Source organism: Varanus komodoensis, unplaced genomic scaffold (genome assembly GCF_004798865.1).
Source record: "Varanus komodoensis strain SLA01 unplaced genomic scaffold, ASM479886v1 scaffold7_1, whole genome shotgun sequence".
In the NCBI taxonomy this organism is placed as follows: domain Eukaryota; kingdom Metazoa; phylum Chordata; class Lepidosauria; order Squamata; family Varanidae; genus Varanus; species Varanus komodoensis.
In genome coordinates, this window is record NW_025336479.1 from 13,097,795 (window position 1) to 13,122,601 (window position 24,807).

General features: G+C 47.4%; 2 protein-coding genes across 2 annotated transcripts; one reads left to right on the forward strand and one right to left on the reverse strand.

The window, feature by feature from the left end:
• Positions 1-537: 537 nt before the first annotated feature.
• On the forward strand, positions 538-6,311 carry RNASEH2A (ribonuclease H2 subunit A). The gene is made up of 8 exons (XM_044454027.1): positions 538-680; positions 1,403-1,474; positions 1,671-1,797; positions 2,603-2,690; positions 2,778-2,915; positions 3,189-3,276; positions 4,464-4,587; positions 5,930-6,311. The coding sequence occupies exons 1-8, from the start codon at positions 554-556 to the stop codon at positions 6,066-6,068; spliced, it is 903 nt and encodes a 300-aa protein (XP_044309962.1). The 5' UTR covers positions 538-553; the 3' UTR covers positions 6,069-6,311.
• Positions 6,312-8,119: 1,808 nt separating this feature from the next.
• Positions 8,120-24,202, reverse strand: RTBDN (retbindin). Its single transcript, XM_044454028.1, has 6 exons — positions 24,124-24,202; positions 16,581-16,755; positions 14,140-14,224; positions 13,286-13,414; positions 11,896-12,004; positions 8,120-9,889 (listed from the first exon to the last, which is right to left on the reverse strand). Exons 2-6 carry the CDS (start codon positions 16,747-16,749, stop codon positions 9,584-9,586), a joined length of 798 nt encoding a protein of 265 aa, XP_044309963.1. The 5' UTR covers positions 16,750-16,755; positions 24,124-24,202; the 3' UTR covers positions 8,120-9,583.
• Positions 24,203-24,807: the final 605 nt, after the last annotated feature.

Consider the following 24,807-nt stretch of genomic DNA (forward strand, 5'->3'; position numbering starts at 1 on the left):
TGGTTAGGGCGCGCGGGGGCGGGGCGTGCTCGGGACGCCTTCTCTAGCCGGGGGCGGGAGTGCCCCGCTCCTTTTCCCGTGGCGCCTTAAAGGAAGAATTTGGTTCGGTAACAAAACATTCCGCCCCCAAAATATGAGCCTGTTGGTGAGTCGAGGCACCCGTACTGTGGGATGCTTTCTATTCTCCAACCCCATCCTTCCTGACTGGATCCGTGTTAACTGAAGATACACGAGAGGCACACGTTCAACGGGTTACACGTTTGCCTTTACCAAGGGCATAAAAGTCGGAGACAGGCAAACCTCTTAGCACTGAATCTGTACTACAGGGGAAAATTATATTCGTTGGAGCTCTGCTTCTTGCCAGAAAAAATGCAAGCATTTGTATGAGACCGCATTCATGCTTCAAAAGCGCGTTGTGAACAATATTTCTATAGCTGCGGGTCGCAAGTTTGCTCTCAAATCACAAACTACAATTCCCAGAAGGCAGCGCGCTCCATGTGCTTTAAATTTCCTGTGCTTCGCTTCCCCGGCTGCTTTCAGAGCGCGCGCGAAGATGGATTTGAGCGCCTACGAAAGAGACAATTCAGTGAATTGTTTGTTGGCCTCAGAAGTGCCTGCCATTTGCCGGACCGAGCCCTGCAGCCTGGGAATCGATGAGGCGGGCAGGGGTCCAGTGTTGGGTACGGGCCTCGTTATAACGGGGGAAGAGAAGAGGGGAAAACGTTTAATGTCGGTACTGAATTCAGTCCCAAAAATAGCAAAGCGTGTGGGTAGGTGGGTGTGCTACGTATTTATCCTTAATATTCACGTGCCTTCGCATGATTCATGCGATTTCCATGGTGGTCGCAGTGATACAGGCTCAGTGCCTTGTCATTTAAAATGGGAATAATAGTAAATAAGCTCAGGGAGTGATTGTGAGGATAAACTAGATAGAAATAGCAAGACATTCTTGTAAAAATTGTAGCTCATGCCCTGATTGCAAATCTTGTTTTTTCATGTGTGTGCCACTATGTTTTGATTCAGATGCAGTCTCAACATCCCTCACCAAGAGCTCATACAAGAGTCGTGTGAGCTTTTGGTGACTGTAGAAGAGAATTCTGTGATGAATTTCCCTTTGTGAAGCCATTTTTACCATGTGGCTGTAATTACAATAATGCTTAAGCCATAGTTTTAGGTGTGTTTAAGCAGAAAGAAGACCTACAGCTCCATGCTGAGAATTGGCAGGCCTTTTTCCTGTCTAAACATGCACAGGATTGTATCTTTAGTGTTGAAAATCTTTGGACTGCCCAAAGCAGTTGTATCTTGTTGTAACCATCATAACAACCCTATAAAGTAGACTAATATTCCCTTATATTGCAAGCTAAGAGTGAGTCACTTGTATTGGTTTCTGTTTTCTTTCCAGGTCCCATGGTCTATGGAATCTGTTACTGTCCTGTGGTCCGGCAGGGCGATCTAGAAACAATGAAGGTAGCAGGTAAATGAAGCAGCAAGGGGCACCAGTTGGATTGGCGGTGAAGCTGTACAAAGCGAGAGGGGAGCCAGCCACTCTACTGGGTTCCCCATCCAGCCACCCTTGGTAGCAGGTGTCAAACATAACTCAATCTGTATTCAGTGTGGGCCATATGTGTCTGAGAGTTTGCTTGTTTTTTTTTCTTTTCTTTTGCTTATAGATTCCAAGACTCTGACAGAAATTCAGCGGGAAGAACTCTTTGAGAAACTGGATGATGCCAAGGATTCTGTAGGCTGGGCCCTTCACATCCTCTCACCTAACTTCATCTCTAATAGCATGCAGAGGCGGTGAGAGGGCTGGGAACAAGGGATCCTGAGAGATTAAGAAGTCACTAGAACAGGCATGGGCGGAAACTAGATCTCCAAATGTTTTATATTTCAGTTCCCAGCATTCCTAGTCATTTTTGCAGGAGCTTGTGGGAACTGTAGTCCAAATATCTGGAGAACTACCTTTTGCCATCCCTGCACAGGAACCACAGATACAAAACGATGGCAACTTTCCCCCAAGATGATTGGTTTACTGGCCCTGATGGGAAATCAACTTCCTGTGCTGCGTTGTTCTGAGTCCACTTTAGTGTCACAATATATATTGGTGAATTTTTTGCTTTGGACCAGGCTGCCGTACAGCCAACCTTGGGTAGCCTCTATGGGCAATCTGTTTCTGAAGCAGAGCAAAAGAGGGCTGGAAATCTGAAACTTCCCTCCCACCTTACATGTCTTAGAATTAGAAAAGTTAGACTGTTCTCATGTACGATTGGGAAAATAGCACTTGTGTGTGTGCTTGCCTAAATAGCATCCTTCCTTTGTATTACGCTATCCCTGAGACTTCTTTTTCTGTATTACTGGCTGTGCCATACCAACACACCATTCTCCTTGTGGCACCAGGTAAAATTGCTGCAGAATTGGGATTTGAATTCCTGTTTGCTGGGAGAACACTGCAGCTGCTGTTACTGATGTGCAAAAGGCAGCAGCTTTCTCTTTTGATTGCCATTAACAAGCTGATCCTGGTAAAAAGGGCATTCCCTTAGATTGCCAGACCACCTTTTTCCTGATGTTGCATTTGTGAGTGCCTGTATCTTCCTTTTCCTTCCAGAGCAAAGTACAATCTGAATGCACTTTCACATGACACAGCCATTGGCCTCATCCAGCATGCACTAGACTCTGGAGTACAGGTTTCAGAGGTGAGCCAGCTCAGCACCCTAGGACTTTGCAGGAAGTAGCAAGAAATCGCAACTCTTAACAGTCTTTATGACTCCTTCTTCCTGCAGGTCTTTGTTGACACAGTGGGACCAGCGGACAAGTACCAAGAGAAACTAAAGCAACATTTCCCTGAGCTGGAGGTTACAGTGAAGCCCAAAGCAGACTCCCTCTTCCCTGTTGTCAGTGCAGCAAGCATCTGTGCCAAGGTGAATGTCCTATATAGGGGCTCTGCATCCCCACCTCGCTATGTGTACTGTTACCCTGTGAGATGCACACTCCACAAGCCTTAACAGCGAAATGGACCTTCCATGGGACAAAGCAGGATGCCTCTGTTCACCAGGACCAAGCCATGGGGGCAGCCATCGCTGCCGTGTGATGAAATGCAGGATAGTCTAACATTCTGGAGACAGAGTGGACGTTTGATCCAGTGTAGGAAAGCAATTCCTATACTCTTGTTTATTTCTCATCATGTTCTTTAGGTAGCAAGGGACCGGGTGGTAAAGAACTGGAAGTTTGTGGAAGATCTGGAAGATGTGAACATGGATTATGGCTCTGGCTATCCCAATGGTAAATTCCACTCATTTTGCCTCACTCAGGTGCAGAACCCTCTCTATAAATTTGCAGCCACAAGACAGAGTGATGGTCTCTAGCTTGGGTACTGTAAAACAAGATTAGACAAACCCAAGAAGCATAAATGTTGAGTGTTAAGGGCTCCAGCCCACCATGTCCTTTTCCAAGTTCTTCTGTTCTATTCCTGCTCACCCATCCCTTTTCTACCCCACCCCATAGCAATCAGTCCTCACTTGCCTGTTGATTTCTCCCCACTGTAAGACTTCTCCCCTGCTATTTTTTATGCTTGTTATTTTCCAGACCTGCTGTTAACTTCCCTCATGCATGAATAGTACCATTCTGGCTTTATAAAGACCTGACTTAGAGAATGAGTTTGCTATTAATATATGTAGAATGGATAAATGTTGCCCTGGAATTCAGAGGCAGCATGAATTGTGTTGCTTTAGCTCTCTGCTTGTGAGTTTCCCAGATGTATTTGGTAGATAGTGAGACCCAAGATGTCAAACAAGATAAGCCTTTGGTATGATCCAGCATGGCTTTTCTTATGTCCTGATGAGGAGTACAGAACATGCAATAAGCCAAGTTTACTTTTGACTGTTGCATTGCCTACATGTTGTTACTTTTTTGTTCTGCTCTCAATTTTAAATTATATTTTTAGTTAATGTACCTGAATGGGTTTTCCTCATGAGACTGTCATTGTTAGGCATCCTTTGCTCTTTCTTCCTCATCTTATTAGGATGGGCAGTTATGCTGCCAGGAAGTTGCTGTTCTGTTTATTCCATGGGTAAACCACAAGGACTACATTTCCTCTCCATGCACCTCAGATGTGATGAGCAGCAATTGTAACAAGTGCAGTGTCTTCTGTGTCTCTTTCCAAGTACAGGAGTGGGTGGAGGCAGAACTGAGAGGTGTTCTAACTCCCCGAGAGGTCTTTATCCCAACCTCTGCTCCTTTCCCAGAGCTAGCCAGGGAACCTGGGAATCCAGACTGACCTAAGTACAGAAGAATAGCCGTGCTGGATCAAACCAAGGGTTCATTTAGTCCTACATTCTGCTTGCACAGCTGTCAACAGGAAATCCATGAGCAGGAGATCAGTGTAACAGCACTCTGAGACTCAGAAGTAGGGACAACACTGACGACTAGTATGCAAGGAATCTCAGTTATCCATCCCTTTTCTCCTTCAGATCCCAAGACAAAGGAGTGGCTCACACAGAATCTGGACCCTGTCTTTGGCTTCCCGCAATTTGTACGTTTCAGCTGGAGCACAGCTCAGACCATCCTGGAGAGCAAAGCTGTGCCTGTTTGTTGGTATGTAGGGAGGGAAAAGGAATTGGATCTTGACTATTAGATGTAGCTTAAAACAGGAGATGATGATGATGAACATTGTGTTTATATGCTGTCTTTTCTGTGCTTATGAGAAACCCAAGGTGGCCTATCTAGTCACCTTCATTTTATCCTCACAGTAACAACAGCCCTCTGCGGTAGATTAGGCTGAGAGTGAGCAACTGTACCAAAGTCACTAGTGAGCTTCATGTCGGATCTCCCCTGTCCCCAGTTCAACACTGTCGCCACCATGCACACTGGATTAAGAGGACCATGGGGCATCGGAGGAACAGCATCTGCAGCTCGTGACATGCCGCAGCTTCCTCCTGTTCCATGGGAGAGAAAAGACTTTCTGTAGGGCAGCAGATGAGCAGGGAGGGCTGTCGGGCCAGAAACGCATGGTCAGTGGCCCTACCAGAATGACTGGGCAACACATGGGTACATGGGAAGGTGCTCTCTACTGAGTCAGGGCAATGGTCTTCCTAGCACGGTACTATCCACACTGGCTGGCCAGGATGGCGTGCTGGGGGGTCAGGCCTGAGTTCTTTCAGCCCTGCCGGGAGCTGCCTGTGATTGAACCTGGGACCCTCTACATGCAAAACATGTGCTCTGCCACTGGGCTTTCTCCTTGCAGAGATGCAGTAAAAATGGGTGGCTAGAAAAGAGAGAGGCAGTGAAGCGTCCAGGCTTCTGTGCAAGTCAGGAACTGGGGAGCAGGATTGTTTGAGCTGTAGGGGACTGCTGAGCATCTGTTGGGCCCTTTAAGTCCCTTCTTTAGAAAACTCAACCCTCTGAGCAAGGGCATGTCCCCTCCATCAGATTTTCCCTTCAAGGCTGGCTTGCCCTGCTAACTCCCAATGTCTTGCTGTCTGGTCGAGGAAGCACTGCACAGTTCACTCTAGCTTTTGGCATCAGCTAATGCGGTCAGGACTCTTTTTGCTGGTTCTCTCAGGCCCGGGTAACGCTGAGTGACTTCCCCATTTGAGCCCAAGGAGCTGCTGGCATCGCCCCTGCCTTCCATCTGAGCATACTGACCTTGGGAGGCATGCGAGATGCTACAGGAGCAGCTGGGGCTGCAGACATTTCCGCTAGTTAGATAACAGGAATCTTGTACTATCTTGTTGAGGGAAGTAGGGCAGGATACTTTGGTGATGCTATTTGTCACCTGTGTTTTTGGAGCAAGTGGCCAAGGCTGGGATCCAAGACCAATGGGTGTAACTTTGAAAGGGGGGGGGGGGTGATAGAATGCAATATGAGAACAGGGGAGTGGGAGAAGTTGCCATACCCAGATCCTTCACTGCTCCCCTTATTTTGCTTCTATCTCCAGGGCTGATACTGAAGATGACCCATCGCAGAAAAGTGCCCAGTTCCTGCTGAGCTACTTTGCTCGGAAAGACACCCCCAACAAACGCCCTTCTCACCGTTTCTTTTATGAACGCAAACTTGAGACGGTGACTAGCCTGTGAGGAAGCGGGAGATCATGGCTTTATTGGAGGAATCATCACCTTGCTTTGATGTCACAGGAAACTTCACATTTGTGTTTTAATTGGAGGTTGTAAATTCTTTGCAGCTGTGACTCAAAAATGAACATGGGAGCAGAAGCATAAAAAACAGGTGCAGGACCTGTTGCAGAAAGCCCCCTTTGGCAGCCTTGTACTTCAGTGGTCTGCTTCTTTTTATTTAATAAACTGAAAATGGAAAATAACCAATCGGGGTTCCTGGTTCTTGATACCCCTTGAGCAAGTTACCTGCAATGGCTCTCCTTCCTCAATCAATCCACCTTCTCGCCACTGCTGCTGCTCCTTACCTTCTCTCTCATCGCTGCTGCCTCTTCCTGATAGAGGCAGTGAGCAGAGACATCTGCCACTGCTCCTCTTACCACCACTATTACCTGGGCAGTTGAATTAACAAATTGCAGTGATGAAGAGGAGCAGCTCCAGGGGATTGTTGTCAGTGGGTCCTTGCTGGACAGTAAGCCCTTAGCAAACACTCAGCCATACCAATCCTAAAAACAAGAAAAACTGGAAGGTCTTTTGGGTATGTTGATGGCTGTTGCCAGGGGTGCCTAGTAAGAGCAGACCAAAAAGGGATTTAGGTGCAACTATGTCTGCCTGCAAGTGAAGGAGCACAATTTTAATGACATCAAGTAGTGAGTGATACATAAAGCAAAGGAAAATCTCCCCTTCAGTCCGGTCTTATTTACTCCAGTGTGGCAATTGCAGTGAACTTCCTTGGTGAGAAAATTCAAGCAAAGTTGCAAATCTGTTTGGACTGGAAATGGCACATAATGTGCATTTGAAGCAGGGCTACTTACAGCCATTAAGGCGTGAGTAAAACCATTAGTGAGCCCTCCTTAGGTAAGACACTGGTGTCACCTTGCTTGTCCTGCTCAGCCCATTCTCCCAAGTGTTTAGCTGTAGCTGGGTGTCAATGTTTCAGAACAAAGGTGAGAATAAGTTGTAGTGTCCAGGAGTGTGGACTGAAAAACCTGTAAGTAAACTCATTTCAACCATGAACTCATCTCAATTGTTAGTTGTCTACAATTTGAGAGTGGCATTTATTTATTTCCCATGCTGAAGATTAATCTGACTCACTGTGCTTAGCACCGTTACTGCTTTTGATGACAAGATGGAGCTTGCCTCCATTGAGGGGCGGCATCTTCTTCTTTTAGCTGACTGTTACTTATCTCTTTGGCCCAGCTGTCTCCTCTCTCAACTTGTTCCACCCTTCCCAACAGTCAGCACCATCTCCCTCCGATCCCTTTCCTTAAACAGCTCTGCTTGGAGAAGCCTCCCATTTTCAGTTTAGCAAGCAACTGTCATTTTCTTTTTCTTCCTTCAAGACCTTCCTTAGCAAAGCCTCTCTTGAACCAAGTCAGCATTACCTTATGTCAGCAGCAGGTAATATCCCTCCAGATGTTTTGGACAGTAACCAAAATCCCCTTTGGCTGGCCACGTTGGCAGTTGCTGCTGCTGTTAGGAGTTGTAGTTCAAACCATCTGGAGGGTTTCAGGTTGGCTACCTGTCCCTCAATTGCGCCATTGTCGTATCTGTCTGAACAAGCTGCATTCTTTGCCTTTCTCCCCTTTGGGCAAAAGGTGTATCACTTATATCACTGTGTAGCACCACTGGAATGTTGTCTTGCCCAGTAGTAAATCTGTTAGGTACTTGAGCAGGAACAGTTCCGAGCAAGGATAGGGTCAGAGGTAGTAAGTGGAACAATGGTAAAACTTCTGTTTTAGAGAGAACTAGGAGTTGTTCCTTCCTCATCACAAATGTTCCATGTGTAATTGTTGGCACCGTAAATGGAAAACAAGACACCTTGAGGTATGAATTGAAAACTTGCCTCCAATTGAGCTCCCTCCCTCTCTTTCCTGTTTCCTCTGAGTTAGGTTGGTTATTTTGTACAGCATGCAGCGTTCTTTTCACAGCTGTTCCTGTTCTTGCTAATGGTCCAGGTTATAAGGCAGCCATATCCTAGCTGTAAATCTCTTTACATATTCTTTACACACACACGCTTTTTAAATTTTCCAACAGGTATTAATAGGACTGAACCAATGCATAGTACAATGCCACAAATATGGCTGAGGGTGAACAAGCAAGAGGAACATGAAAAGGTGCTGATAACTTACAGCGTAACTATTATTGTGGATTGTATTACCGAAGGAATTCGCATAGTGTCCATACAAGAATACACGGGTAGGTTAGCCTGGTGAAATTCAAGGACAGCTGCAAAAAATGGCAAGGTACAAGGACTTGGGATTTCTGACCCCCACATCCCTCATGAATACAGGACACAGAAACTTTTTCAGGCTGAGGGCTAGATTCTGGTCGTGGGTGGGATCAAAATACAGAAATCCCAGCATGTTTTAGATTAAGGGTCTTAACTGGCAATAACTAAGTCTTGGAGGATTCAACTCAACCATTTAAAATGGAGCTGTGGGGAAGCTACACAAAAGGCAAGAAACCACAGGAGGATAGGTAGCTGGAGAAAGCGGGCTGGCTGCATTTGGACTCAAGGCTTGTGGTTCTGCATACCTTTAGGTGCTTTTCCACCATGAACAGATGCAACATGGCACTGACCGCTTTCTTGTTGGTCTGCATTTTTGTACACAGTGTTTTCCCTGACATGCACATTAGATTGTACATTGATATCACCTAGCTTTGTAAAACCAGTGAATAATCTGCCCGCTTGTGTGTGCCTGCCTGAAAGTTAAACCCACTGCTGGATGTGAGCAGACGTAACACAGCAGCTATCTATCCTCAAATGGCAGCTTTCTCAAAGCCTGCGGTGTTCTGCTAAGCCACTTGCGCAGCTCTCTCGCCCCACCTAATGGCCAGTGTTTTTTCCATCGCCTCTTCTGTGTAGAGCTCAACAGGCCTCGCGTTACGGCTCAGTCCGACAGGCCACTGCACTAGCAGCAGTAGGGGCTTACCTTCTGCAGATTATATCAGATTTGTTTTCAGTGCAAACAATCCCTCGCTCTTTCAAGAATGTTCCCTTACCACAGCCTCTGAGGAGCTCCATCACCACTTCCCTTTGTGCCAGAGGGGGACCAGATTGAGGACTGCTCAGGCCAACTTAGGGAAGGGCACAAAGGGGGAGTGATTAGAAGAGGAAAAGCAGGGCGTTGGGAGTTAAGGAATTACAGCAATGGATCTCAACCTCACCTTTCTACCTGTACAAAATGGAGAGCTTAGGGAAACTGGTGGCTGGGAATAGGCTCCCAGGAAATGAAGGTGCCCTGGTGGTTGGGGTGGGAATAAACTACTGCTACAGCATGGGACCCAGAGGCCTGCTAAGGTACCAGATTGGCATCCTGTGCCCCATGATAATATACCAAATTGCACAGAGCTAGACCAGATGGCAAGAAGCTGATAAAATGGGACATGAAAGATTTGCATAGATCACAAGCGATCCCCCCAACCCCCGCAATCAAGGGGAGGGGGTTGTTTTTCCTGGGGAGTGTGGCTGCCTCCGCTCAGAACCCACTCCCACTCCCCTCCACATCTTCCATGAAGACGGAGCGCTTCTGCGTGTCCCTTCTCAGGCGACGCATCAGCAGGCTGCCTGTGCAGATCCCCCGGGGGCCAATGCGGCCTTCTCTCTCGCCACCCTCCTTTGTGGTGTCAGACTCTTCCACGCTGTCACTGTCTTCAGGGTGGGAATCGGAGGCTGCGAAGGCTCGGTCGGAGGCCGTCAGTGTCAGGCACTCACAGGGATCCGTGCTGACAGTGAAAGAATCATCCCAGATAGCCTCACACAGCTCCTTTCCATCTTTATACATCTGAGGAAGGAAAGAGGGTCTATGGTTAGGAAAGCGAGAGACTGTTCCTTCGAGGCTCTGCTCTAATCCAGCTCTGACTTGGCACTTGACTAGTGCAGATTCCTCAGAATGGAAGACCAAAGAAGCACCCTAGGAGTGATGAGGTACAGGATGGGCCCCAGGATGATGCAAGGGATACAACACCCAGAAGGCACCTGCTTAGGGAAAGCTACTCCAGAGGGAGTTGCCTGGAATCTAACCTGGAATCTAATCTATCCTTCCCACAGAAGAGAGTCTGTTGCATCTTGCTACTAGGAACTGGCTGCCTGTGATCTCCCCTCTACTCTGCAAAAACCAGTTCATTTGCTAGGTCATGGGTGAGGGACAGTTGGGGTGAAGGCTCTGCCTGCTCATTGAGGCTGGATGCAAGGGAGGGACTGGTTGCCTGGCTACAGTCCAAATGAGATGAGGTACACTCTCCAATAGGAGTGGGCCTAGTTGTAAGATCCTCGGGGGAGACCCTTCTCTCTGTCCTGCTGTCATCAGAGGCACATCTGGCAGGGAGGGCTTTCCCACGAGCTGCTCCCAGTTTCTGGGACTTCCTGGGTCAGGGAAGTCATCTCCACCCTTGTCCTTCCTCCAGCAGGCAGAGATATTTTTATTCAGACAGCCTTTGGGTCTCTCAGCTGATGTGCTGCTGAAGGTGGTTTCATACCAGTGGCTGCTACTATAGCAATGTATTTTTACAAGCAAGTTTTCATGCTGTAATTATAACGTTATTTTATTGTTAGTCACCCTGAGTGTGATTTTTAGTGGAAAGGTAGAACTAAGTAAAATAATGAGTCATTATGTGACTTATTCCGACTTCAGTGTGCTTGTTTTAGTAATATCTATACATCTATTTCCATAAGCAATGCTACTACAAGAAGCGATGCTTTGTTGATGTAGCTCGATTTCTAAAATGAGAGTTGAGGTCCCTCTCCCCACACTGTCTCTCCCCCTGGGGGTACAGAAAATAGTTGCTATATTTCTGTGGCACGCTGCAAATCATTAAAAGCAGACTTTGCTTCATAAATGAAGTTCAACTCATGGTGTGAGGAGGGTGTTAAAACTACAGCTTCACCGAGAGAACACCCAGCACCACCTACTTCTACAAATCCTGCTCCGTATGAGGGAAATGAGGCAAATGGGCCTGACACTGCCACCCTGCCAGACAGATTCTACCCATTTCCTTTGGCAAGTTTCCAGCCAAGTTGTTGCTCTCTAGAAAGACTGGGACTCCTGTCTCAAGGCATGAGCTATGCTGGCTGCCCCGAGGTGCAGCATGACTGATTCCATGCAAGGTCACCAGTATTTAGCAGGCCTTTGCTTCCCCGGCAGGGGTAGAGACTGAGGCCTGTCACGGGGATTCCCACAAGGTACTCTACATCTCTTGGCTCGAGGGCTTTGGAGTTGCAGGAGGGAGAGTTTATTTCTCAGTCAAAAGGTTGGCAGAGAAGCATAGATTAAGATTCTGGACTTTGAGGATGCCAGTACATGGGTGGGGAATTCTACTAAAGCAAATGACACTTGCCACTATATGTACATGTTTGGACACATTTTCTCTTGCTTCCCCACCTTCCATCAGAAATGCTTCAATTTTACTTTAGATTTTAAGCCTTCTCACTCAAATACTGGAAATGTATCCAATAGAAACATGAGGTTTTCTATACAGGTCCTAAAGCCGAAATTATAATCACGTCTTCGACAAAGTTCTTTCAGTAAACTCTCATCAGCCCTAAGCATCACAGCCCACAAGGGGAATTGCAGTCCATTGACATTTGGAAGGCTCCATTCCTGTTGCAGTTTGGAAAAAAATGCTTCCTAAGAACACTTTGAGTCCTCTTCTGTATATTTAAACCTCCTCCTCTCAGTCATGGCTTAGTATAGGAAGCTGCTTGCTTGTCTGCACAATTTCTGAGCTGGAGTTGAGGAGGAGGAGAAAGAGCAGTCATCCTGTGGATAATTCTCCCCTTTATCACCCTCACCTGGCCATAGGAGAGGCAGTCACGACTGCAGTTATTTCCTTCAGGTCCCCAGTGCCAGTCCGTAAGCCAATTACGAGCACAGGTCAGGTCTTCCTTGCAAGCTTCATACCTGAGGTGATAATAGACTGGGCAGTCAGGAATGCAGCACAGTTCACATTGTTTTAATACAATTCCCACCTTTCCTCCAAGGTGCTGAAGCTGTGCACAAAGCTGGCATCAAGGGTAGGCATGATTGGCACCTGGCAAGAGCACACAGCTATTGATGAGCGGGATGGTGCAAACTGGGGACCTGCAACAGCAGGAGGTTGCACTCAATGATCTTCTTGGTCACTTCCAGCTCTACTATTCTACGGTTCTATAATTTACAAGAATCATACAGTTCGAAGGAGCCTAGAAGGCTGTCAGGTCCAACCCTCTGCTCAGTGCAGGACTCAGTCTCCTATCCAGGCCTGACCCTGCTTAACTTTCAAGATTAGGAACGATAAGGCAAAGCCTACAGGCTTGATCCTCCTTTTCACCATTGCAGCCTGCTTGATCACCTGCTTCTCTGCTCTGGTAGCTGCCATCGCCTGCATGCCCATGGGATCTTTGCCTGGCAAGCTACAGGTGGCAGACATGATGAAAGGAGCAACATCAGGTGACTGGCTGGCGAGGAGGTCGAGTCACCAGACCAACAAGGTCCACTGAGGGTGTCCTGCCCAGGGGCTGTCAGAAACCAGAAGCTGGAACTGAAGAATGTCAAAAAGGTTTCAAGGGAATATGCAATCTAGCTCAATTTTGCACCAACCTAGATGTTTCTGGCTTGCTTATTTCAGAATACGATGAGCATAAGAAAGATGCAAGTTGTCAGATACTGTTTCTCCAGTTAAAGTATGTTAAACTGATGGAGTATTGGTTTTTCCAAATTATGAAGGGCTCTTAAAGGGTCCATGGGGGAAGTATGTCTCTCAACCCTTGTAGTTCTTAATGACATAGCATTTTGTTTTATACCACTTATAATGCAATCATGTGTATGTTTATTCAGAAGCAAGCCCTACTTTATTATTTTAATATATAAAATATATTTTCCAAGTAAGCATTGAGTAGGATTACCATCACAGCTGGATTTCTGTACATACACTTCAGTACCTTAACTCATCCTTCCCATCCCAGTGCCCTCCAGGTGCCCTGGATGACAACTCCCAGCCAGAATAGCTGGTAGCTAAGAATGTTGGGAGGTGTAGTCCAACATACCTGGAAGGTGCTAAACTGGAGAACACTGCCTTACTTTATGTTAAGGACACAGCCACTTGCTGGTATGCTCTAGTTCTATTACCTCACAGATGGTGTTCTTTCCCTGCTTCTTCACTGGCACAGGAAAGCCCCCTCTAGACAAGGAAGCCCCACTCACCATTGGTCACAGAAACTCTGGCAAAGGGGCACAGCCTGCACCGCTGTGGGTCGCTGAGGATGAGGCCACCGGGCAGCAAGCGGAGAGCAGCGGTAGAAACATTCCACGTGCTGAAGGTATTCCTCGCACCTGCAGGGAAGAAGGCAATCCCAGTACTACGACTAGACATTAGGGTTAGGCTTCTTTAAAAAACTAGGCCAGGCCCAACCATTAGGACAGCAGATTTGAGAGTGGGCCTCAAGAAAAAAATAAATCTGGGGGAAAGTTGGGTAAAGGAGCAAACCTATGTATGCTGACTGGATAAATGCTGGCTGTGGTATCGCTTTGGCTGTCCTAACATGCTTGGGGTTGTGGTGCTTCTCTCCACTCTTCTCCTCACTGTCTGGTAACCAGCAAGACTAGATGCAGCCTCAGAGAGGGAGCCCCCACCCCCACCTATTGGCAGAAGCCCAACTTCTCAGCCCTGTAAGGCAGGAGACACATGTGATTTTCCCATCAGCCTGTAGAGCCAAGGAAGCTAAGAGAAATCCAGTTCATTCCATCATTCCTGGAACATCAGCTGCCTTTGGCCTTGCCTCAGCTACCAGTAACCATTCCATCAGGTCACCCGAGGTGTCTCCGACTCTGCTGCTGTAATTTTAAGTACTGGTGCCTGAGCTTACTTTCCTCCCGTTTCTTGTGCCTCCTCTTGCATGTCTTTCAGACTGTAAACCTGAGGGCAGTGACTGCCATACAGTCGATCTTGGTAAGCTGCCCTGGGAGCAATTTGGGACTAATGGGTGGACAAGAAATGCTTAAATAGGTTCAGGAGCCATGGCTGGCTTCCTTCTCCTTCGGAGGGGCTGCATTCTGACCTGCTGCTGAGGCTTCCACAGCGGTTCCAGTAGATGTCATTGGATCTGGAAAGGTCTTGGCCAACCTCTGGTGAGCAACAGGCATCTGTGGAAAGAACATCTTTGTTAACATCTCCAGCCCTTTGGACTGAGAAAAAACAAAGATTTTACATGCTATCTTTATGAAGGCAGCACCTGCACCTATTACCTGAAATGCTAGATCAAGTATGAGCATGGTCACCATCACTTACCACGTGACAATACATAAACCCTCAGCAGGCAATCTAGAAGGGATTGCATACAAAATATAGACCCACTCTGCCTCCTGGCCCCCCATTTCTCTCCTCTAGTCACTACAGCAGCCTTCCCCAACCTGGCATCCTCCAGACATGCTGGACAATGAATCCTTTGATCCTCAGCCACAATAGCTTTTGTCTCAGGTTGACGAGGGTTACGGTCTGACATACTTGAAGGGGCACCAGGTTGGGGGTTGTTTCTCTACAGCCTCTGCATGCAAAGATTTTTCAAGTTTTCCAAAGGGTTGTGCTGTCACCAGAAGCTGACAGGAGCTTTCGCCAGTGTCTTGTGCCCTCTGCCAGATTGCTGCACTGGGGACCATTAATCCCAAACATGGGGATAAGTCAGAGTCAAGTTTTGATCTGCTGGGTGTGTTTGATCATTGCAGCCCCCAGATGAAACATGTTATTCTCATTAATGTTTCTATCCACCCCCCTGAAAAGAATTCATGCTCAACATGTATGAGAAAGAAGTTCTGATTTTTAGAAAGTGAGTCCCTTGACACTTGCCAAGATCTGATCTTTTTATTTTTTGAGCACTGCCTTTTTGATTTAGGACCTCAACCAAGGGGGAAAAACAGGCTTGGACACTACTGAAAAGTCTGGGGAACACCGGGTCTTACAGCAGCCACATAGTTCTGTATGTGGATATTGCCATGCATAAGAATGGAATAAGACTTAGTTTGTTGGCTTCAGTTCTGGTGAAACAACCTATTCAATGTCCAAACCAAATATGCATGAATGCTCAGTAAATTCTTATAACACTAGTTTTTCGTGAATACAATTGGCTGGTTGTTTCCATTTTGGCCCTCTTAATATGCTTTTATGACAGACTGCCAGGCCCATCTTATGCAAAATATGAACTTAGTGCAGGGCAAAACTACAAAGCTAGTTTAAAAAAATGCTTGCAATTGCCTACACAAGACTGAAGAGGACAATCTGGAGCTCAGCTCTGTTTAGTGCAAGACAGTTTTTTAAAAGTCATTTTTAACAAATTGATAACTCACCCACTTGAGCAATTTTTGTGTGAAAAAGATGCCACTGACCCCTGTGGAGCATTTGTGCTTTCATGATTTTCCAGCCTACACACCCTGTTTCCTTTTATCCTGTTCCTGGTTTGAGAAAAGCTTGGAAGCAGTCTGCATATGGGAAAGGGGGAAGTGCAGGCACCACTACCAGGAAAACTATGAAGTGTTGGAAATGCAGGCTGCTCCAGCAGACAACTAAGCAGAGAGCCCCCTCACAGCAACTTAAAATAAATGGGCCCTATTCTGACCCACTTTTCTAATGTTAATGGGCTGCTTGCCAGCCTCCTATATGACTGCCCCCATTCCAGTGCCTTAGACTGAAGTCTGACACAGAGAAATTTAGCATATGAATTATTTTACAGCACAGAGGAAATACCCGAAAGAGCTTTGTCAGCCCGTTCTGGGCTGGTATTAATCACTGCAGAAGGACAAAGAGGAGGAAATCTAGTTTTCTTACAACACTGACACTGATGCACACACATACACAAGTCCCCATGAAAACACACACATACTTGCCCATCTTCACCTGTGGTGTGAAAGGTGCAAGACCAATAAATTAGGCAGCAGCCCTGTGTGTAGGCCTTATAAGTCAAGTACCTGATGCATAACTTATGGGACAAAAAAGAAATGAGGCCCTCCCCAGTAGCACACTTAAAAAGAAGGTTCTTATATTTTATGCACTTCCTCATGGGCCTGAACATGGAAGGTTTTAACATGTGCAGGTCAGGCTCTCTGGTGTTAGCTTGAGTGCCTCTTTTATCCTTTTATGTGCAAAGGGGGTTATTAATCAAAGAAATAAAGGGTTTAATTGCTATGCAAAAGGTGATTTTCAATGGGGATTGCAACTCGGGAGGGAATAGTTAACTCTCCCTTTTCCACATACTGAAAGGCACCCCATACTGAATATCTATCTACATGGCAACTAACTTCAGGAAAAAATAATTCCCATTGGCTTGGGATGATCTGGAACAGGATGTACTAATAGCAGAATTTATGTTGAGATTGTTTTGATGTAAAATTAATAAGCTGGCTTTACCTCCTGTGAAATTTAAACAAATCCTAATAAAATGTCTATATTTGCATATATAACTATAGATTGAGCTGTGCACATTTTATACAGATTTGATGCAATACTTACTCCCTGCATAGATCTGGCAGATGCCCAGCTGTCCTTCTGGGCTTGGACTAGGCTTGTGCTTCCCTCCAGGCAAGCAGTGGTCCTCTGCGCCCTTGGCACTGGTGCACAGCACCACCAATGCCCAGGCCATTCCCATTATCCAGATGCTGCCATCACTGCAGCCACTCATGGCTTCCTGAGGACAAGGGCACGGTGTTATTAACTCAACTTCAATAGAAGAGCTGCTCCTCCACCTTCAAGCAGCCAGCCTGATTGTACAAGATCCACTCACCCTAATCTGAGTTCCCACTGGTATTTCCCTGGTTAGGCAATGCTTTTATCTCTACCCCATTCCAACAACTCCCCCCCCTCCCTCTTGGTAAGCAGCTAGCACATCATACCCACAGCCCTTCTCTTTGTGCACCGTTTGACTTCAGAGGGAAGGCCTCCTGCAGCAGCTGCTGCTAATTCATCCCCCAGCCTGGCCAGGTAATCCAAAGCATGCCACCTGGAGGCAACTCTTCACAACCCTCATTAGGACCAGCTGGCTTGGGTACCACCAGCTCCTGCTTAAAGTTACCATTTTGTTAATAGAATTGCTGACCCACTGGCACATCCCTATGTCTTTCCATTATATTTTTGGACCCCGCATCCACAAGGTTCTGTCAGTGCTTGTACACTCTTCTGGTGTGGCTGGGAATGGTCTGGTAATCAGGCCTGGCTCCCATAATCCTGCACATGCTAGCTAGGGACTCTGAAAGAGCAAAGGTAGAGCAAATTAGACAAAGTTGTAATGGTGGCAAGAGAGTCCATGAGGCCTCGTTTCCAGCTCTCCTCCTACAGTCTGCTAGACCTTTCAAATGTGGGGTCCAGCACAAATCCCCCCTGCCCCTCTTCAAATCTTGTAATCAGTTCCTAGACTCTGAACACTGTAGCCACTAAAAGAGAAAGAGGCCCTTTTGAAAGAACAGAGGGACCAGGGAAGCTTCTTTTTTTCTTGCAAGTGGTGGGTGCAAGGACTCCTTGCTGTTTATTTCCTGGCACTGAAAGACCAGATATAGGTCTTTTGGGAAGAAATACTGGAAAGTGAAATTTGATTCCCCATGCCCACCGATGCTGTCACTGCCCTGCCTTCATGCAAACTGTGCCAGCAAGCAGAAACTCACCACAGCAAGTACTTTCAGTGCAAGGTGACCCCTGCCACAATCCCTTCCTTTACTGTGTCTGATGTCAGTGAGGTGCCTAATTTGCAACAAAAGGAGGCAAGATGCAGCTTGATTAAGAGCTCCTTAGAAAGGGTGTCACCTTGGCAGGGCCATCCCTACTATTGGATAAAGTGTGGAGGCCACCTCAGACAGCAGATTTTGGGTGTCATGCCAGGGGTGGATCAAGGTGCTTGTGAGGCTTTCCATCTCATATGCAAAAACAAAAGCACAAAAACCCCTCATTGGCTTTGGTTTCTGTATATCTTGACTTGCTTTGAGCAGCAAAATTTTGGGGGCTGGCCTGACTTTTAGTTCTGGGATGCAGACTACAAAGTGAAATTGGACCACGGACCTTATTCTCAAGAACAGTTTTAGACGTGCCAGTAGAATCAGATTCTTTCAGGCCTTCAATCTAAGCCATATACACAGTGACTGCCTATGTGTGTGCGAGAGAGATTCCTGATGTATGTCATAAGTATCTGAGATACCCTGAAATCTGTCTGGGAAGGCTAAAAGAAAGGACCCACTCATGTCAAATGGACTCTTGGAATCAGCATGCCTTATTTGAGGAAGAGAAATTCTAACCCAAGAAGTCAACCTTCCAGAACAATTATCAGTATAGTCTTCTATTACATTGTATAAACATTCCTTCAGTCCCCAAAGGAATTTTCCAGAGTGCTAAGTCAACCCTAGTTTTAACTCTGGAACATCTAAAAATGTTTAATGGCAGTGGTACCAGCAAAATATTTCACCAAGATTGGGTCTAAGCCCACCAAAGGGAGCTCTTTCCTACTGTTGGAACAGAATCTACATAGTCCAATACCCTTTAAAGCTACTGGGGCCCTTTAAGAGGCTTCCAAACAGACAATCATTTCCGAATTGCTATCACAAGACATTACGGAGCTGTTCCAGTCTTTTCCTCCTTAAGGGATCATGTTCAATAAAAAGAGAGACTGAGAGGGAGGGAGGGAGAAGAAATGAGAAAACACAGGAGGGAGGTTGTTACAAATGGAAAACGGCATTTGGACTCCTTGTAATATTTTGTGAATGAGGAAGGGCCACTGTGTGGGCACCCAAGTCTGAAGGATCCCTTGTGTTGGTGAAGCATTTGCAATCTGTTAGAGGTGAGTGTGCCACAGCCCTACATAGGGCCCTCATCGCACAGTGCCATGTTCTTCCATGCCATCCTGCGGGGACCGTTTCCACAACAAAGGCAAACATAAGGGATGCACTACTGTGCTTGCCCATAGCAATCCCAAGCAAAAAACAACCCTGAAAAATGGCACATTTTATCATTAATGAATTCTCTTTTCTATCCAAAGAGTGCACGTGCACTTGAGTGCAGAATCAAAATGAAGAAAATGTAAATGAAGAAGGAGGGACATGAAAAGTGAAGGAATGGGCAGAGAAATCATGTTACGCTGACTGCACAAGCAGCCTGTTGAAACAAACATCCCACTGATCATCTGGTGGAGGAGAAAGAAGAGTTTAGGAGAATGAATCTAGTTTCCTGCTTCCTCTCCCAGCTAGATTAAGTTAACTGGAAAGTTTTTTTCCTTTGTAAGTGTTTCTTGGGTGTCGGTCGAGTAATGGTGGTAGCGCAGGGCAAGCAGTGGAGCAGAACTCCGCCAGTGGCCTCCACAGACCATTTCCCCAGCAGATATGCCAATGATATCCACAGTTTCACACATGAGAAACTGCTGCCACCATTGCATTAAAAAATCAGAAGCAGCTGGGGTGTAGAAAGGCACAACATAGTTGGGAGAATGGGGAAAATGCTGGAATGCAACTGTTTGTCAAGGATATCCATCTGGATTCTGTGTAACATCAAAGTGAATGACAGATGTCAGTTCCAGAAAAAACAACATCACTTAAACAGAGTTTTGAGTAATTCTCTGTAAATTGCCTTTTATAGTTCCTGTCTTGTTCCAGCTCAAATCCTTTCCAATTACCCTTACTCCATAAAATACAAATTAATGGCAATGTTGATGTGTAAAGTGCTTTCTGCTAGTTATCTGGTTTGTCCATAGCACACCCTTTAGGACAAATCACCATTAACATCTTTCATATGGAGAAGGAGCTGTTGGAAGACATACAGTGCCTTAGCCAGGTGTCTTACTCAGGAGCCTTCCAGCAAGTCACAAATTTGAACTCCGATTGTTTCAAATCTAGGTCACCTTTGTGTGCACTGGGGGAAAGCCCCACTCATCTCAAGTTCCCCATTTCTGTTCTAGAAGCCCAAGCCCAATTTAACATCTGAATGTTTAAGGGAATATGTTCTCTGGAGTTCGGAGCATGAAGGCTTCACCCAGAGCACTGGCCAGGCCAACGTTCTCGACTGACATTGAGCTGTGAATCTTAGATGGCCTTACTCAAATTCATCCTTCTTAGTCCCTGGCAAGGAGCCTGGAAAATACTTGCAGCCTCAATCCCAGCAAAGATTAGTGACAGACCTCAAAGAAGACAGCTTCCTATCCTCCCTTCTTTCCAGGGCTGGCCCAAAATATTTTGCTGTCTGAGGCGAAGGGCAAAAGAGTAGCCCTCATCTCATCCTACCCCACCCATTCCACATACAGAAGCCAGTCCTTATTTCAGTACTACAACTTTTCCTCCATTCATCAAGAGGACACTTTATCATCATCATCATCATCATCATCATCATCATCATCATCATCATCCCACCTTTTTCCTGGAAAAACCCTGGGTGGCTTATGTAATCCTCCTTGTCTCCATTTAACCCTCACAAGAATCCTGTGAAATTTGTTGTGCTGGGAGTCTGTGACTGGCCCAAAGGCACCCAGTGAACCTCATGGCTGAGTGGGGACCAGAACCTCCATCTTCTTGGTCCCAGTCCACCACTCCACATTGGTTCTTCTGGTTGAGCACTTCCAAGGGCCCATACCCAAGATCTGCTGGATTTGCTCTTTCTGTTCGACATTGCACCCAGCTGGTTAACCCACCACTTGCTCTGGCCTGGACAACAGTGGTGGTGAGGAGGAGGAGCAGAATTGTTTTCTTCCTCTGCCTATGGAGCAAGCAAGTAGCAGCAGTGATGGGAAAGAGGGTGAGAAACTGGGGACAGTGGCACTGAGAAGGCAGAAACACTAAGTGCGGGGCCCATTCTGGGTGTCTTGCCCAAGAGCCCGGAAAAGCCTGGACTTGGCATTGCCTCCACTGCACCTACAGGCAGCAGGCTAAGCCAGGCGGCCCCAAGCAGGCTACGTAGCAAACACATGCCATCTGAAACCTTGCCCCTTTGATGCCCCCCAGGATCTGCCACCCATGGCAGCTTCCTCACTCTGCCTAATGGTAGGGCCAGTCCTGACCCTTCCTGCTGTATTGAGTCTTTGGACAACTGCAGCCAGTGAAGCAAAATAATGCAATGGTTACATGTGAACTTAAGAACCTAAGCAAAGCCACGCTCGACCAGACCAGCACTCCATACACAAGTGGCCACCCAGCTGCCTACAGAATCCCTCAAGCAGGATGGGTGCAAGAGCTCCTCCTGCCCAAGCTCCTCAGCAACTGGGGTATGCAGGCTTGCCACCTCCACTAAAGGAGGCAGCACATGGCCAGCAAGGCTAGTAGCCAGTGATAGCCTCCTCCCCCATCTATCCAATCCCTTTTAAAAGCCACCCAGATTGGTAAGTATCATCACTTCCCAAGGCAGGGAATTGGCAATGTGTTTAACTACACATTGTGTGAAGAATTCTCCCGAGAATAATAGCATGAGACTGTCCGAGTCGTCTTTATGGAGTATCCATTGAATAAATAGGCTTTTGCAACATGTCTCCCACAGTATTTGCAAAGCAGAACAAATTAGCTAGAACTCCTGTAATCCATCTCCAGCTTTGGAGGGGAGCAGACCTGGCTCAGCTCCGGAGGCAGTTTCTGAAATAATCAGAAAGCCGCTGTGGGACATGGGGCATGACAACAAAGAACAAGCTGCCTCTGATCCCATGCAATGTGCCTTTTCCACATAACTGCAAGTGATGGGTATGATCCTTCCCTCTTTTGCAAGATAATTGTATCCTGTAGCCATTAAGCTACAAAGTCTACATGACATTTAGGGGGAAAATATACTACATGGTCATACAGAACCATCTGTCTAGGATCTATTGCTCTCTATCTGTGGGGGGAAATATTCATTTGTGTGTAGCATATACTCAAGAGACAAAACAAAGAATCTGAGTTCTTTAGGCTGTAATCCTGTGGACCCTTACCTGGGAGGAAGACTCACCGAATTCAGAGGTACATACAGATAATTTGCACTCTTAATGCACCAACACCAATCTATTTAGCCACATTCAAATATATACAAAGCATCAGTGTTACTTGAAAGCTTGCATAGTCTTTACACTAACAGAGGTTGGTCCAAAAGGAATAACTTTCCTTTTTCTCCAAGTCCAAATAAGCAAAGCAAAGGTATGCATGCTGACTATAAGAAAAATTCCAAAATCAGTAATAATATAATACTTTTATTAAGCCTATCTTATTCCCATTTCCTTATTCTGTTTTTTCCCCTCATTTTTGGATCCTAACAGGAAGACAATGGTGTTCAGCAAATTTATTAGCCTTGTCTAAGAGATGTTCCCTGCCTTAAATATGGCTGTTGCTTAAAGTGGCTCAGTACTTAAAAGAAGGTGGGCAACCAGTGCATTTCTGGAGAGGATGAGCCACCAAAGAGTTCGTTTTCATGTATCCGATATTTGCTGAAGTCTCTCTTCTGCTTCCAATTCACATCCCTGCAGAAACATCTTCCCTTCTTTACCTTTAGTTGTGTATCAGACTAGGGTTGGATCCGGATTTCAGCTGCATTAGCTGCGCTGATGGAAGCTTGGAGCCTAGAAACTGATAGAAACTGCTACTAAAGCCAAAGAAGAAAAGATGCTTACAGCAATGGACGGGAGGTTTGAACGGTGAAATTAACACCGATTATGACAACAGAGAGATACAAAACAACCTCACTGGCTTGTGGACACATGAGGATCCTGTTCGTATTTGGGCTGTTGTTATGTGATGTCAAATCGTGTCCAATTTATGGTGCTCCTATGAATGAAAGTCCTCCAAAAAGTCCCATCCGTGACAGCCCTGTTCAGGTATTGTTAAAGGCTCTGGCTTCCTTTACGGAGTCGATCCATCTCATTTTTGGTCTTTCGCTTCTGCCATTCACTTTCCCTAGCCTCTTCATAAATTTATCATAGGACTTCTAATTTATTTATAAAATAAACCCACAGATACTTGTACACAATCATCATGATTTTGAAGAAGAGAGGTGGACCTTTCCTCTGGCAACGCCTGCATAGGTAGATGAACTGTTTGTTTGATAGAGAAAACTCACTGGCGTCGCATCTGCGTGCGTGTTGCCACAAAGAGGTTCAGTCTTGTGGGCATACGACTAATGGGGGGCGGGCGGGGTGAGCTATAAACTTGGGCTCTAAGATTAACTTCATTGGCTAATAAAACTGGTTAAAATAAAACATGTCTCCAATTTTTATATATGGGGATATATTCTTATTTAACCAAAGGACACCCTAAACAGCCAAGCTACCAGCGAAGCCAAGGCTGCAGTCCGAGTTCATGGCTCGATCCCCCGGGAGCAGGCAGACCGACGGGACCGGATCTCTCCGCGGCGGGACCTTCCCCTGGAACGACTCGGCCCGGGGGGCCCCCCGCCGTCCGCGGCAGCGCGCTCCTCTCCGCACCCCCAGGCTATCCACGGAGCTGCAATGGGCATGTGCCCATCGGAGGCAGTGGGGGAAGGAAAGGGCGCCTCCTGATTCCCACGGACAACAACGGCATCCCCCCCCCGAACTGCCGCGGGGCTCCTCTCAGACACGCTAGATCCCGTCCGGCTGCTTCAGCACCTCCAGCCCATTCTCACGATCCTCGAACACGAATTCGAAAGGCACGCGATGGCAGCTCGGCGTGCGTGCGAAACGCGCCATAGGAAAACAATGCCCACACTTGGGGGTTGGATTCGCCGTTCGCCTGACTTGTCTCATCCAGGTCTATAGGTCTCCTTTAAGTAAACTCCTCCGCCTGTGAGATGGGGAAGGGCGACTGGGAGGCTCGTGACCCGGTCCGTCCCAAGAAACCCGGCCGGCGCCCCCATCGGCGTCACCGCGGGCTTGCACCGCCTGGTTTGGGCTGCTGCAGGTGCCGCTACCGCGACCCTAACGGAGCGCCGTGCCTGGGAGCAAAACAGCTGCCTCCCTTCAGTCCCCTTCATTCCCCTGGGTCTACTCGAAGTAGGAGTAACGCTGGAGGCTCCCCAGAACATCCCAGATCCGGGCGGGATCTGCGGCTGTGTTGCCCGGCGCGATCGGGCGTTTGCAGGCGCCCGCCCGCCCGCTTACCTCAAACCCGCGCGGGCGACAGCGGTGGGCTGCGCAGGGCGAAGCGGGGTTGCTTCTCTCTCTCGCCTGGACTCGGTCGCCCTTCGGGAGCCGCCGCCGCCGCTCTCTCCACCGCGCTCTGCTTCGGGAGAATGGAGCCGGGTCGCTGCTTCTGGCGGCTGCTGGTGCTGCTGCGGCAGCCGCAGACAATCCCCTGCCCCCTCCCCGCACTTCGCGCCTGCCCTCCCCAGTCGCGCAAGACGCCCGCCAGCGGTGGAGAAGACTGCGGGGCCCGCGCGAGCCTGACAGTTCGGGGGGAGGTGCCAAAAAGTAGGGGAGCGGTTGGTTTGGTTTGCAGCCCTGTGGAAGAGTCGCCCGTCAACTTCCTTGTGTGTGAAAAACGGAAGGGGCAAAGAAAATTTGGGAGGCAGCCCTCCAGCCCCGCTCTGGCGCCAGACTGGTGGGGGGGGCTTTCTCAAGGACGAATGAGGTTGACCAGGTGGAGGTTCTGGAGTTGGCGCTTCTGGCTGCTGCGGCTGCACAGCTGCTTTGCCAAGTTGCCACGTGAAGGAGCTAGGTGGTATCGAGGGAAGGGGTGGCCCCTCACCATTAGGCTGTAGCCCCCGAGACCAGAGCCAGCCCAAAACATTGTCCTGGCTGGGGCAGAGCAGAAAACAAGGGCCTTACACCCTCTCGCCCCGTCCC